Raw genomic sequence first — 14,772 nt, 5'->3', positions numbered from 1 at the left:
TTCTCTCTCCCCTCCCCTCTCACCTGTAGTATCTGCAAGCAGATTTAAGGATGGGCCCCTATTGATTTTAGTATATCCCACCTCCAACCATCAGGACACAGTAATCCCCTGCACCCACAAGAGCTCTAGGAACCACGCTCAGAGGGTTGAGCACGCTAGACCAGGCTCCCAGCCCTCCGTGCCCCCAGCTCCCTGACTGGGCCTCTGTTTCTCTCTGTAGGCCTTGCACTCTCTGACTTGATACAGAAATATTTTGTGTCGCCCACACTGTTCCGTGTGATCCGCTTGGCTCGGATCGGGCGTGTCTTGCGTCTGATCCGTGGGGCCAAGGGCATCCGGACGCTGCTGTTCGCCCTGATGATGTCCCTGCCTGCCCTCTTCAACATCGGCCTCCTCCTCTTCCTGGTCATGTTCATTTACTCCATCTTCGGCATGTCGAACTTCGCCTATGTTAAGAAAGAGTCGGGCATCGACGACATGTTTAACTTTGAGACCTTTGGCAACAGCATCATCTGCCTCTTCGAGATCACCACGTCAGCTGGCTGGGATGGGCTCCTGAACCCCATCCTCAACAGTGGGCCCCCAGACTGTGACCCGACATTGGAGAACCCAGGCACCAATATCAAGGGTGACTGCGGCAACCCATCCATTGGCATCTGCTTCTTCTGCAGTTACATCATCATCTCCTTCCTTATCGTGGTCAACATGTATATTGCTATCATCCTAGAGAACTTCAATGTGGCCACCGAGGAGAGCGGCGAGCCCCTTAGTGAGGACGACTTTGAGATGTTCTATGAGACCTGGGAGAAGTTCGACCCCGACGCCACTCAGTTCATCGACTACAGCCGCCTTTCTGATTTTGTGGACACCCTGCAGGAGCCACTGAAAATTGCCAAGCCCAATAAGATCAAGCTTATCACACTAGACCTGCCCATGGTGCCTGGGGACAAGATTCACTGTCTGGACATCCTCTTTGCCCTGACCAAAGAGGTCCTGGGCGACTCTGGAGAAATGGATGCCCTCAAGCAGACCATGGAGGAGAAGTTTATGGCAGCTAACCCCTCCAAGGTCTCCTATGAGCCCATCACCACCACCCTCAAGAGGAAGCAGGAGGAAGTATGTGCTATCAAAATCCAGAGGGCCTACCGCCGCCACCTGCTGCAGCGTTCTGTGAAGCAGGCCTCTTACATGTACCGCCACAGCCAGGATGCCAATGGCGACGGGGCCCCTGAGAAGGAGGGATTGCTTGCCAACACCATGAACAAGATGTATGGCTCTGAGAAAGAGGACAACGGTGTGCAGAGCCAGGGGGAGGAAGAGAAGGGCTCTGCTGAGGATGCCGGACATACCGTGGAGCCCAAACCCACCAGCGGTTCAGATACTGCCCTGACTCCTTCTCCTCAACCACCATCACCACCACCATCATCATCACCATCACTACCACAAGGGCAGACAGTGCGCCCAGGGGTCAAAGAGTCTCTTGTCTAGACAGCAGGATCAAAGCTGTATACAGAGTTGGGGAGCAGGGCTTTGAGATGGGGGCTATATAGGACTTGACACCTGGGTTGAGGGAAATGGAAATTGTGTTCAGGTGTGTCTAAAGCCCCTACCTCCTCTTTGCATCTTTACCATGGATGCTCTGACATTCTGTTGGCCAGGGGGAAGCCAGGACATCAGAATGCTGTTTCCTTCTTGGGGAAGAGCCAGCATACCATGGAGGAGTTGGCCATCTTCTTGTCACTACTTTAAGGGCCCAGGTCCCCCAGCTCTAGCCAGGACAAAGACAAATCTTAACCCCAAAACCGACACCTGACCCCAGAGCTTAGCTACCCCTCCTGCCCCCATGATTCTGGGATATGGCTTCTTTCCCCTGCCAGCTCAGGAATGCCCTGTAAAAGGGAAATGGTTCTGGTACAGGAATGGCTGCCCAGAACCAACTGGCCGCTGGATCCGGATGTATCAGGCTGAAAACACAGCTTCTGAAACCTTTCACCCGGTCATATCCAGGCTCCCCTGGCTGGCCCCTGGGGAAAGAACTAAGGAAGGAGTTCCCTGAGGAATTCCCTTTCTCTAGATTGCATGGATGGGTCATACAGGCTAGGTCCTGGCAGCCGCATTCATGCACTTGAGCCTGAGGGCCCACATCTGCCTGGGTTCAGGTTGGAAGCTCTCTAACAAGAATCTGTCTGTTCCCTCCTCCTTGTCTTCGTGCCTTCTTCCTTTGACCACCAGGGCTCCTGGGAGCCCCCATCAAACCCAAGAGACCTCCTTCTTCCTGTCTAATCTCTGCCCATCTCTTCCCTGCCCCTTCCCTGTTTCCTCAAGCGACTCTGAGAATGTTAGAACTCAGCACACAGGAGACATGTTGATGCTGGGACATGTAGTAAGAAGAAGGCTCACCAGGCTTGACTTTGGTCTTCCTGATTCCTGCTGCCTGAAAAGTCACTTTTTTCCTGAGACAGGGTTTCTCTTCTCTATGTAACCCGTGTAGTCCTGGCTGTTCTGGAATTCATTCTGTAGATCAGGCTAGCCTCAAACTCAGGGATCCGCCTGCTTCTGCCTCCCATGTGCTGAAATCAAAGGCATGTTCCACCGCTGCTGACCAAGAGGAAAAGCCACTTTGCTTAGCTCGGTTCCCCAGGACCTGACCGCACCACACTCAGAGAACTGAGGCCAGGCTTGGAAGAGGGAATGAGGGTCCTGCTCAGAGGTCTCTGGATTCGGCAGTCACCTGTGTGTGTGCCTGCACATCTGTGCTTGTGAGCTTGAGTTTGTGAGTTTGCACCCGGGACTGTATGTATATGAGCCACTGTGTCTGCAAATACACATGTGTCTGTGAATGTGTGTGTCTATGTGTGTCAGAGAGAGAGAGGGAGGGAGGATGAACATTCTGCCTTCTCTGCACGTTTGATCATCTGAGCACCCCTAGATGTGGAAGAATGCATTTTGCTGTGCAGGAGTAGGATAAGGAAGAACATATATCTAAGCTTTGCAAAGTCTCCTCTTGGCCTAAATTCCTTTTCTTTTTCTTCTTGTTTCTCATAAACAGTTTGAGTAAAACTCAGGAAGTGGCAAAACTTTTAATGTGTACTCACACATGTGGGCGCCACCGGTCTCCTTTCTTGCCCTGCTCGCTCTGCCCTCCCTGCCTCACCTGGATGTCCCTTCGGCTCCGTCTTCCGACCTGTCTCTCCCTTTCTCTGTTTCTTGTCCTACACCCAAGGCCTCACCCCCTCTAGTTCTCCTTCCCATGTCTCTTGTGTCGAAGGAGTTGAGTCCTCCTTCCTGTGGTGACTGACTGGTCCCCTCAGAAGGTCCCTATAGTGGGAGTCAGTAGCCCCTTTTCCAGAACCGTGTGCCTTTTCCACATGGGCCCAGCCCGGCTTGGTCCTCAAAGCCGCAGGAACCTTTTAGGTCTGATGTTCTCCCACCAACTGTAAGAGTCACCGAGGAGGAAGATCCGTGAGCAGAGCCTGTTGTCACTGCCTGTGGACCCCCCTCTGCTGAGTGAGCCCAGCTCCCACCCTGTCTCGGTGGGAACCAGCCAGAATCCAGGCTATCGGATAAGCTTCTTTGTGCAGTTCTTATAATAAACCCTCACCTGATGCCTCTGGAATGTGGTCTCTTTCAAACCTCCATGTGGGTGAGGGCTGAGGGAGGATAGAGGGGTGAGCCAGCAATGGTAACAAGTGAAGGTGATGAATTTGAGGAAGCCAGGCCAGGACAGGAACTCTAGAGTTGAACCTGAGCTCTCCCTCCCTCCTTGAGCAGCCCTTTCTCTGGTAACCAAGATCTACAGGCCCAGGACACCCAGGCAAGAGTGGGGGTATGAGTCCTTCCTTCCCGTTCACTCTCCCTGACTGCTGCCATCCCAGAGTCCCTGACTTCCTCCCATATACCTGAGCATCTGTCCCTCTTCTGCCTTCCTCATCTTGTTTTGGTGCTATCTTTCTGGAAAGGGGAGGAGAAAGGTTGCCAGATGTTGGGGTATGTAGCTAGGACAATCCAGGGCAGAGGCGGGGGTGGGTTACAAAGGCCTCCTGTTCTGGGAAGGAACAGGCGTCACAACCCCAGAACAAGGCTTAATGATGTGGTCACTAGCAAAAGAACAACATGGCCCCAACTGTGACAAATAACCCTGCTGGGGTGGCTCCCGCTGTCTCCTTCCCTAGCATGAATGGGAATGAAGCCCAAAGGGCACATCAACATCCCTCCCACAGAGGATGTTGATGCCAGCCACCCCCTGCCAACCCCTTGTGCCCTCCCTTACACCTGAGTCCTAGAACTACCTCCTCAGCAAGTACCACCCCACACAGCCTGGGTGGCACATGTGTGACCCCTGAAAATGTTGCTATTAACCTTTCAACCTTGAGGTTCCCTAACTCTATAGCCAACCAAGACTTCCATCACTAGAGCCTCAGAAGGGTCTAGTCTAATGAGAGGGGAGGACCCTGGACTTTGTCTCACTGCCAGGGAAGGACCTAGGATCCCTGTCCTGACCTTAGGTGATACTGTTTCTCCTGTGAGCTGAATATTTGAACCTTTTTAGCGAATTCTTTTTTCACATTGGGAACATCTGGAAAGAATCAAAAACATATGGAACTACCCAGAATGAATTGTTTCTCAGACACAAATTTAACCCTCTGATCCCCAGTTTCCATAGCCCAGGACCCAGGCCCACCATACTCCCTCAGTGGCTGACCCTCACTCTGTCAAGTGAGGTAGAGGCTCAGAACAGAGGTAGGAGCGTCCGACCCACACCACGCCTTCCAACACCGCTGAGGGAAGAAGGGCACTGCTACTCTGCAAATTTGGGCCACTCTGTCAGCCACACGGGCAGTGAGTGTCAACAGAGGCTACTGAAGACTTAGTGTCCGTCTTTCTTAGGGATCGGAAGACAAGACAGAGAAAGAAGCCACTAAGAGGTGCAGAAGACTCAGAGGGGATTAGGCTGCAGGTCAGGAGCTGCATGTCTGTCACATGTAGCTGTGTAGGTCACACCCTCAACAAGGATATCACCCAAAGTTTTAAGAGTTGCACAGAGGGGTGGAGAGATGGCTCAGTGGTTAAGAGCACTGACTGCTCTTTCAGAGATCCTGAGTTCAAATCCCAGCAACCACACGGTGGCTCACAACCATCTGTAATGAGATCTGATGCCCTTCTGAAGACAGCTACAGTGTACTTATATGTAATAAATAAATAAATAAAATATTTTTTTAAATAGAGTTGCACTGACCCTGGGGCAAAAGCTGAGTAAGCCCTGAATGCTCTAGTCAGGTAGGACCAAAGATCCTCCATTTCAGAGTCAGAGGGCTCTTCCATCTCAGCCCCCATGACCCTCCTTGTTCAGGATCCCTAGAGCTACATACAACACTCCAATGACCTCAACATCCTACCCTGGAAAAGCTGTGATGATTAAGTGGATTCTCTAAGTGGCTTCTACTTACGTCCAGCCCCTTTAGGAACCCACAGCAAATAAGGTAAAGAGGGCTGTGTTGAGGGTCTATCCTCCTCCTCCTCCTCCTCTTCTTCTAAGACAAGATTTGCCTGTTCTGAAACTCACTCCGTAGACTCCAGTGCTAGGATTAAAGGGATGGCTTACCACCACCCCGCTTTAGCAACTAGCAGAAGGCTGTATTTCCTTCTATTAGTTGCTATGCTCTTGCAAAAGAACCTCTAGGCTGTCCTTCCCACAGAGCCAACCTTTAACACGGCTTCCAGTACTCTAAGAAGCTGGGCCTCTCCATGTGAGATTGTCTCTTGAATTGTCCTTCCTTGGTCATCCAGGGCAAAGGAGTCAAGGTCAGATTCATTTAAGCAATGGTTCTCAACCTGTGGGTCACAGCCATTAGAGAATACACTATTTCCAATGGTTCTAGGAACCGAGACACTGCTCAGTAGCCAAATGACAGTTATGAAGTAGCAACAAAAATAAATTCATGGTGGGGGGGGGGTTCCTGAGACCCTCAGAAATGCTTGTGTGGTGGAGACCCACAGGTAAAGAACTACTGATTTAGAGGATGGATATGTGTTTCGCCAATTCACCAGGCCCAGATCTTCCAGAGCAAGGCAACCGCAGAGAGCAGCTGACCGAAGGGATGACCCAAGGTGGGAGAGAAGGGGTGAGAAACACTGGCTGTCCCTAGAAGATTCAGGAACACCTCCCCTCCCAAGGTTTCCATCAAGAATCCAAAGCTGTGCTGCCCAGGCAGGACCACCTTTCAAGTCCTAGCCGACCAGCTGATGAAGCTGCCCTCCCCTAGGGTCCCTGGAGGGATGGTTCCTCTGGGTCTCAATTTGCATGGCAGGAAGGGGCCTAATGGGGAAGAGGCGGAGAGGACACAAGCTACAGCCTGGGCTGACACACAGTTACATGTTTTGCCCCCAAACCTTCTTGGGCTCAGAGACAAAGCAGTGACCATGGCCACACTGGTGCTGTCTTCTGTGCCCTGCCACTGGCTGTTGCTCCTGCTGCTCCTCTCAGGTATGGCTTGTGTGACAGCCAAGAGGCCCGCTGGCTTCGAGGCAGGCCTATGGGCTCCATTCTATGCCTCAGTTCAGTCTCTTGCTTGCTCAGCTTTTTTGTCTTCTGCCTTCTGCTTCTTATCTGTCTCCCTCCGACTGTCCTGGGCCCAGTTTGTGGGTCTTAATGGTAGGCTTGGGGCCTGAGGTCCCAGCCCTTTCCATCCTGAAGAGAATCATCAGGCTTAGCTCGGTACAAGACACTAATTAATCTTGTTGGCAGCTATGACCTGGAAGAGCAGGGGTGGAGGGTTGGGGGGCTTGTAGCATGTGGCTTCTAGGGAAGCCCTGGGGGTACTGCGTGGAAAAGGATCTTCCCTTATATCCTGGGAAAGAATATGTTCCAGGAATAGTCCTCTCTGCCTGAAAGATTGGGAAAGCCTTCCTGGCTGTGGATTCCTTCTCATTTCCACAGATGCTACAGGCCAGCCTAAGGATCAAGGGCAGAAGGGAGCCTGGGAATGGGGTTTCTCGTACCCCGACCTTACTTCTGCCTCTACAGTACAGGGACAGGGAAAGAGAACTAAAGGGGCTTGAAGCTGTAGTCCCGGAAGGAGGAAGCAGCTCTGGGGAGGTGGAGGGGGTAAGGGTGGGGCAATCAACTGAGGGTAGAGAGGCCTGACCTAGCCCTGCCCACTTCCTCTCACCCTCCAGGTGAGCCGGTACCAGCAATGACAAACAATGACCCGCCACAGATTTTCTCAGGTTAGTTACCTCAGCACCACTTCTGGGACAAATGTATCGGTTCAACATAACCCTGTCTAGAGTGTCCACACTAACACCTCCTCAAGGCCTCATTACGGCTCCATTTCTGGACAGTTGTTGTTCTCTTCAGACTACTGTGCCGCAGCCCTGGCCACTGAGGGCCAGATCTAAGCCGAGGTTGGGGTTCAGAGCAGGACAGCTACAGGGGATCCCACAAGGCCACAGCCCTGAGTCTGTGTTACTGGAAACCCAACAAACCTCTCAGGCCAGAACCCCAAGAGGAGTGGGTCCTTGAGTAGGGTAAGGGAGGCCTCACGTGACAGGCTAAGGATTCAACCTTTGTCACCCTGGGGACAGCGGGGAGCCCTGGAGAATTTGGAGTGGGTGTAAGAAAGGGTAAAGGAAAGATTTAAAGTACCCAATCAGGCCAAAAGACTGTCCTGCAGATGGGGCCTGGATCTAGCTGTTCCAGTGGACATAAAAAAACAATGGGAAGGTTCCAGAATCCCCCTCAAGGAAAGACAAGTGGACAGAGGTTAGATCAGGAAGATCTAACTTGGTATGTAGCCTCACACAGTTTGCTTTCTCATACCTCTGCCTCGTAAACCTGATGCTCCAGACAGGCTAACCCAGAGCAATGTCTTCCAAGGTAGACTAGGGTGGGCGACAGGAAGACGCCAAGCCTGATTCTGAACCTTACACTGATGTCCACAGGAAGCTCTTGTTCCCAGATCTGGCAGCACCCGAGATTTATAGCCAAAAAGAGGAGCTCCGTGGTGAAGTTTCACTGCTACACAAACTCCTCGGGTATTGTCATCTCCTGGTTCCGAAAGCAAGGGAACCAGATGCCCCAGGAATTGTCCCAAGAAGAGGGACACATTTCGCAGTCCCAGAATGGCTCTGTCTTCACCCTCATGATCCAAAACATCCAGTATGAGGATAACGGCATCTACTTCTGCAGGCAAAAATGCAACAGCGGCAACTCTGATGTCACTGAGAGCTGCGGCACAGAACTTCTAGTCCTAGGTGTGTGCAAGTCTTAGGTGGCTATAGATCATACCGCCTACCTACCAGGGGAGGTGGCTATGGCCCTAGAGCCTCCAGGAGAGCTGCTGGGTAGTAGATCCCGAGGGTGTCCATAGACCCGCCATGTTTAACCTTCAACTCCAGCCTCATGCCCTGCCCTACCACCCCAGGATTCAGCACGCTGGACCAACTGAAGCGGCGGAACACTCTGAAAGATGGCATTATCATGATTCAGACCCTCCTCATCATCCTCTTCATCACTGTGCCCATCTTCCTGCTACTAGACAAGGTGCCCATAGGAGCTGGTAGGGGGAGGGCTGGCTCAGGAAGGCTGGGAAGTTGGCACAGGGCAGACAGGACATGGGCAGGGTCTCCATATTCTCAGACTCTGTGGCTGCTCATCCAGCCCCAAGTCCTGTGCATTCATTCAGTCAGTCTTAGAGACTCCTTCTTCCTCTCCCCGACCCAGACCCACATCCCTGGCCCATCAGGGGACAGAGATGAAGGACCCTAACCTTCTGAACTGCATTCTCTTCCCACCCCATCCCCACACTCCTGCAGGATGACGGCAAGGCTGGGATGGAGGAAGATCATACCTACGAGGTAAGGGACGGAGTTTCTTAGCAGCTCTGAGCTGGAGTCCTTACCCTTCATTGTGATGCAGCCCATATCTGACCTCCAATTCATGTTTCTAGGGCTTGAACATTGACCAGACAGCCACCTATGAAGACATAGTAACTCTTCGGACAGGGGAGGTAAAGTGGTCTGTGGGAGAGCACCCAGGCCAGGAGTGAGGACCACCTTCATCATGCTCAACTCTTGGGCCTCACTGCTTCCAAACTGCCTGGCTCACAGCCCATTCCCTGCTTCCTGGATACACCGGCCATGTCTGGAGCTGGACCATCAATGTCACCTCTCTCTCTAGCCCTTGGTCCCCAGCTCTCGCTGAAGGGCCTGGGGTGGATGGACAATAGGGTGGTGACATAGAGTAAGGAGTTCTCTGGGACTAGACTTGACCCAAGTGCCATGCAGGATCTGTCCCCATGTTTGGGACAGGAAAGCGGAGACTTGTTGGACTCTGCAAATGAACTCAGAGCACACTGGCTTCCTGAGGAGTCCAGAATGACCAGGTTCCACACTGGTTCCAGAAAGGAATGCCAGATGCCGTTGCTCTCCCTCATCCCAGGGATCACCTAAAGCCTACAGCCCTTCCTCCTGTGGAATAAACAATGTGTCTGATACCAGAGGCATTCCTGATATCCATCTCTAGGAGCTGGCTGGGTTGGTGTGGTTTCGTAAGATATGGTGACATCTGAATATGGTACCTGCGGGTTTATGAAACTGTGGGAGGGAGTGCCTGCCCTAGTCACCCTACCTTTCCCTCTGGAGGCCCAGTTGGGGCCTGCAGCCACATCCCCATCCAACTCTGCCCTGGAACAGTTGCTAGAGAAAGAGCTTCTAACCCATCTTTCAGATGAACAGGGATACCCTCACCCTGCTCTTCATTAAACCATTAAGAGAGAGATTCCTGCTGGGTGTGGTGGCACACATTCTTAATCTCAGCACTCAGGAGGCAGAGGTTCTTAGATCTCTGAGTTCAAGGCCAGCCTGCTCTACAGAGTGAGTCCCAGGACTTTAGCCAGTGCTATGAAGAAACAGAGACACAGAGACAGATACACAGAGATGGACATACACAGAGAGAGACATACACAGAGACAGACAGAGAGACACAGAAAGGGAGACAGAAAGAGAGAGACAGAGAGACTGATAGATTGATTCCTAAACAGGGTTCAAATGGTGAATGTTGGGGGGTTTTGTTCAGGGTAATCCCAGTATCACAGGAAAAGAAGGCATCCTTACCCACCCCCCACGGATTCTAGTGCCTGACCTACCACCTGTGAGAGTAACTGGGAGCCCCTTAAACAACCAGGAAGCCCAGGGCAGTTCGCCTATATAAGCGGAGCACCCCTCCCAAACCCACGCTGGTACCCCACTCCCTAACTGACTTTGGCAGAACCCGTAACACATCTCTGCCATTCCTGTTTCGGATTCGGGCAGGGGGAATCTCTACCCTGGGCAGCTGCCAGTGTGGGGGAAAGACTTGAGACAACAGGCGCCATTAGAATTCAGGGTGGGATAGGTAGGTAGGGCACATGGGTCTGGGGCTTCGGGTCAGAGTCCCTGTCACACAGTAGAGCAGGATAGTTGAACTGGCCTGACCTGGTCTGGGCTGCCAGAGGGAACTGGCTTGTTTTGCCATCTGCCTTCACTGAGCTGGAGCCCTTACTTTCCTGCTATTTTGCATACTAGGGCTAATTCTGTCCCCTACCTCCACTAGGGACCAAGCAGCCAGCCAGGGTGGGGGAGTCTTAACTTCTCCCCTAAGTAGGATCTCCTCTGTTTGGGGCCACCCTGGTTCACGGGAGGCCACATTTCAGTAGCAGGGGTTCCCTGGGCCTTGAAATGTTCGTTGCCGTCGTTTGGACAAGAAGCACCCCATTTAACATATACCATCCCAGGATGGTAACTTCCTTAGTTTGGATGGAGGAGCCCTCCTTAGGGTGTTTTTCTCTTTCAGGAGGGTTTCTGGTTTTACCGGGTCTGTCTGGTGGATCCCTGGACTCCTAGAATTAACACAGGCAATGAAAACCTATCTGTGCCATATGGGTGTGAGGGCCTTCACAGACTGCAGGTGCTTCATCTGTAACATGGGAATCCTAAATCCAATCTGGCTGCCACAAGCCATGATAACCCATGCCTAGTGAACCCAGCTACCCAGGCTGAGGAAAGGGCTTGAACTCAAGGCCAACCGTGGCAAGATACTGAGGACTGTCTGAAAAACTGAAGGAAGTTGAGCCAGATACTGGGTGTTTCTCAGGCAGAAAAATACGGAGTGCTTCATGAATGTGTGTGACAAGGCCTCTAAGTAAGCTGGGGCCCTTAGATTAGGCAAGCCTGGCTGGCCATTCAGCCCCAAGCATCTACCGTCTGCCTCCCCAGCACAGAGAGTACGTTGTGTACTGCCATGCCGGGGTGCACGTGTCTGGGAACTGAATGAAAGTCTTCAGACTTACGTGGCCAGCGCTTTGCCAGCCAAGGCATCTTCCCAGCCTGTCTGGGGTCCCGTTGTTCTTGGTTTGTTGTCCCTCATCTTCGTGTTTTTTGAGACAAGGTTTCTCTGTGGCTCTGGCTGTCCTAGAACTTGCTCTGTAGGCCAGGCTGGCCTCGAACTCACAGAGATCCACCTGCCTCTCTGCCTCCTGAAAGGCATACACCACCACTGCCAGGCTTTGATTTTTTTTTTTTTAATGTCACATGAAATAATTAAGTTTGTCTACTTTTTTTTTCATTCTGTCTCATTCATTCTATGAATTCTAAAACATGTGGAGCTTGTACACAACAGGAACCAAACGCTATTTCTGAGCACAACAAGTAAGTATTGAATGCCTCTCAGGTGCTCCCAAACCTTTGTGGAGCACCCTGTCCTCATCTACAGGATACTGCTTAGCCCCAGCTTAACCGTGGGAGTAATCTTAGTCCCATAACATACTCACAGGAAGAAAGCCTAGCACACTCAGAAAAACCAGCCAACAGTCACAACCAGGTCCATTCTGCCAACTGCTTCACAGCTGTCTCCTTCGTGGGGCAGCAATAAAACCGAAGGGGAGGAGGAAGGACGGGACTGGGGATAGAACCCCTGATGGGCCGGGACTCCGGTTTAAAAGAGCTGTGGTTTGTAGAGTTCCACTCTCCCCATTTATTACAAACTTTCCCATTCCCATGTTAATAGGAGCCAGGACCAGCCTCCTTTCTTCCGAATTCAGCTCAGAGGCCTTGGGTGGGCACATGCCCCACTGCCCACTGGGGGAATCCAGTCCAGTCCCTCGAGGCCCTGGGTTAAGCACAGAATGGTTCCTCCTCCGCTCCAGCTTGACTTCCGGCCCTTCTCGGTGCAGGTGCTGCCTGCCCTGGGGCCATCTGACCCATGGCTCTGGGTGTTTTTCCAGCAGAATCAGAGATGAGAGAAAAACACAGTACCAAAGTTCTGTTTGGGTGGCAACAGCAGATAGTTCTCATCTCTAGCCACTGTCTAGCGAGCTGTGCCACCTGTATGGGGGACAGGGCCTCACAAGGCACCTGGGAACATTGTTTGGACTTGCCTGATTCTGTCTGAGGTTTTTAAGGCCATTTGAGAACTGGGGACTTCCTGAATGCTTCCTGAGCTTTGGCGCTGACCCCCACCCCGGACTATGGTATCCCCCAGTATCTCACTGTAATAAAAATACCAATGTTCAACTGGGGGTGCCTTTCCCAACCCAGGATCCTTTCCTTGGAAATGCAGCAGACCGCAAAGAACAAAAATTAACAGGCATTAAATTCTGAGTTCAATCAGAAAGTAGTTTGTTTAAAAACATTTGGACTGATCCTAGTACAGTTTGTTTTTAAAAAAAAAAAAAAAAAAAAACAAAATATCAGACCCTGGTGTGGTGGCTTACATCTGTAACCCCATCTGTCCTGAGCTTGGGAAGCTGAGACAGGAGGATGGACATGTTTGTATCTGAAGCCAACCTGGGTTACAAGGTGGAACCCTGTCAAAACAAACAACGAAGAAAGAAAGAATGAAAGAAAGAAAGAAAAAAGAAGGAAAGAAAGAAGGAAAGAAAGAAGGAAAGAAAGAAAAAAGAAGGAAAGAAAGAAGGAAAGAAAGAAGGAAGGAAAGAGGAAAGATCTTTTTTAAAACAGTCATGTTTCCTAGGATACGCCTCCTCCACTGGTCAGGATGGAGAAGCCAGACACCACTAGGGTCCAGATTCAGCAAGCACAGGCCTGTTTGTGTTGTCAGTGGGAGCGCGCAGCCTTGTCTGCTTTTCCATGAATATGTGGCTGTACACTCGAGTACCGGTCCCTTTGATTTAAAAGCAACTACAGAGGCGGAGGCAAGAGAGTTGCTACATTGATTTCAAGTCTGGCTGGACTAAAAAAAAAAGAAGAAGAAGAAGAAAGAAAAAGAAACCATAATGAAAGACTTATTTTAGTAAAACCACTTTAGACACGACATGTCTACTTGCTATCTGTAGCTGGTTTCCCTTGGTTCTCTTTTCCAAATTTTCCCCATTTGTTCCCGCGAACCCGCACTCTTTGCTCCTCTGCCCAGTACCAAACCAGGTTGCCTGCTTCTTCCATGGGGTGACTAGTTCTCACCCTAGTAAAAAGTAAAGATCCTGCTTTTTGTTCCCGGAGCTACGCCTGCCTCCCTGGTACAATGCTTGCCTTGGCAGATGGATCTCGGGCGGATGGATCTCGGGCGGATGGGTCTCGGGCGGATGGATCTAGGGCGGATGTATCGCCAGCACAAGCTCGGTGGCGTAGCATGAGAATAGTTCCATACACCTGGATGCAATCCTAGCACTCAGGGCAACATGATAGAGCGTTTGGGTCCAGCCTGGGCTACACAGTGAGATCTCTGTCTCATCGAGAGAATTAGGACAGGTTGGGGAATGAGTAAAAGAAAGGCAGGAAAACCACTGCAAAGATAACAGTGAGGTAATGGGGACCAGATAATCACAAGTAACGTGAGGACAAGGTGAGAGTTGGGGAGCAGTTACTGAGGGCACCCATTAGGATGAGCACCCCAGACTTCTGTTCATTTGTGTGTGTGCCTGTGTAAGTGTGCATGTAGGGGTGGGTGCACACACGTGCGTGAGTATACAGGTTCATATGTGTGTTTGCATATGGAGGCCAGAGAACAACTTTTGATGGAACTACTCCGTTGGTTTTTTTTTTTTTGTTTTTTGTTTTTTGTTTTTTTTTTTCCCCAACAGGGTCTCTCTCCGATCTGGAACTGACTAAGTCAGCAAAGATGACTGGCTCACTGTCCCCACGGATCCCCTGCCTCTGTCTCCTCAGCACCAAGATTATAAGAAAAATCCACTTACCAACCATTTTTCTTTTTAAACATGGGACCTGGGGAATTTGACTGAGGCCGCCGTGCTAGCAAAGCAAAACGCTTTACTGACTGAGGTATCTCTCTACCCCAGAACTTCTTCAATAAGTCTCTCTCCCTGGGGAGTAACCTCCACAGTGGAGGCTAATCTGCCTGTCCAGTTGCTCACAGACTTATCCCCCAGCGTAAACAACCCCCCACTGATACAAAGTGGCTGCCCAGCCTTCCACTCAGCCCTCTAAGACCCTCCTACTCAGAGCCTTCTGTTGCATTGTGGGGAGAGAGAACTCCAGGGTCCAAGAAGATACAGGAAGTGAAACCACGAGGCACACTGAAACGTGCAGTACAAATACAAGGAAGGATGGTGTGGTCGGCTTCACTAACCCAGGCTGCATAGGGTTGGTTTTTTGTTTTTTGTTTTTTCTCCTGTGACTTTTCTTAGCCTCTGTGGATGGCCCCATTCAATTCCTTTGCATTTGATTCCTCCTACCTTCAGTGAACATCTGTGTGAGGGCTTCTGTGCACTGAGGAAGATCCTGTCCGCGCTGGGCAGGCCCATTGTCTTTACTAGAGCA

The 14,772-nt window shown here is 51.2% G+C and overlaps 2 protein-coding genes across 4 annotated transcripts in view; both read left to right on the top strand.

Moving 5' to 3' along the window:
- SCN4A (sodium voltage-gated channel alpha subunit 4) overlaps window positions 1-3,612 on the top strand; it is a 45,531-nt gene extending 41,919 nt beyond the window's left edge. For both annotated transcript variants that reach the window (XM_080923246.1, XM_080923247.1), the window contains exon 25: window positions 221-3,612. In XM_080923246.1, coding sequence (XP_080779372.1) covers window positions 221-1,488 — 1,268 coding nt within the window. In that variant the 3' untranslated portion in view covers window positions 1,489-3,612. The remainder of the gene's footprint in view (window positions 1-220) is intronic.
- Window positions 3,613-6,420: 2,808 nt separating this feature from the next.
- Window positions 6,421-9,047, top strand: CD79B (CD79b molecule; the record flags this gene model as incomplete). 2 transcript variants are annotated; one of them, XM_080923868.1, is made up of 6 exons in its annotated part: window positions 6,421-6,484; window positions 7,177-7,227; window positions 7,942-8,253; window positions 8,424-8,542; window positions 8,815-8,856; window positions 8,949-9,047. In XM_080923868.1, the coding sequence occupies 6 exons, from the start codon at window positions 6,421-6,423 to the stop codon at window positions 9,045-9,047; spliced, it is 687 nt and encodes a 228-aa protein (XP_080779994.1). The 2 variants fall into 2 exon arrangements, with proteins under 2 accessions (XP_080779994.1, XP_080779995.1); XM_080923869.1 differs by lacking the exon at window positions 7,177-7,227.
- Window positions 9,048-14,772: the final 5,725 nt, after the last annotated feature.

The sequence above is a fragment of the Micromys minutus genome, assembly GCF_963924665.1.
Source record: "Micromys minutus genome assembly, chromosome: 10".
Classification (NCBI taxonomy): domain Eukaryota; kingdom Metazoa; phylum Chordata; class Mammalia; order Rodentia; family Muridae; genus Micromys; species Micromys minutus.
The sequence above is the reverse complement of the archived record's forward strand: the minus strand, read 5'-3'. Positions and strand labels throughout refer to the sequence as shown.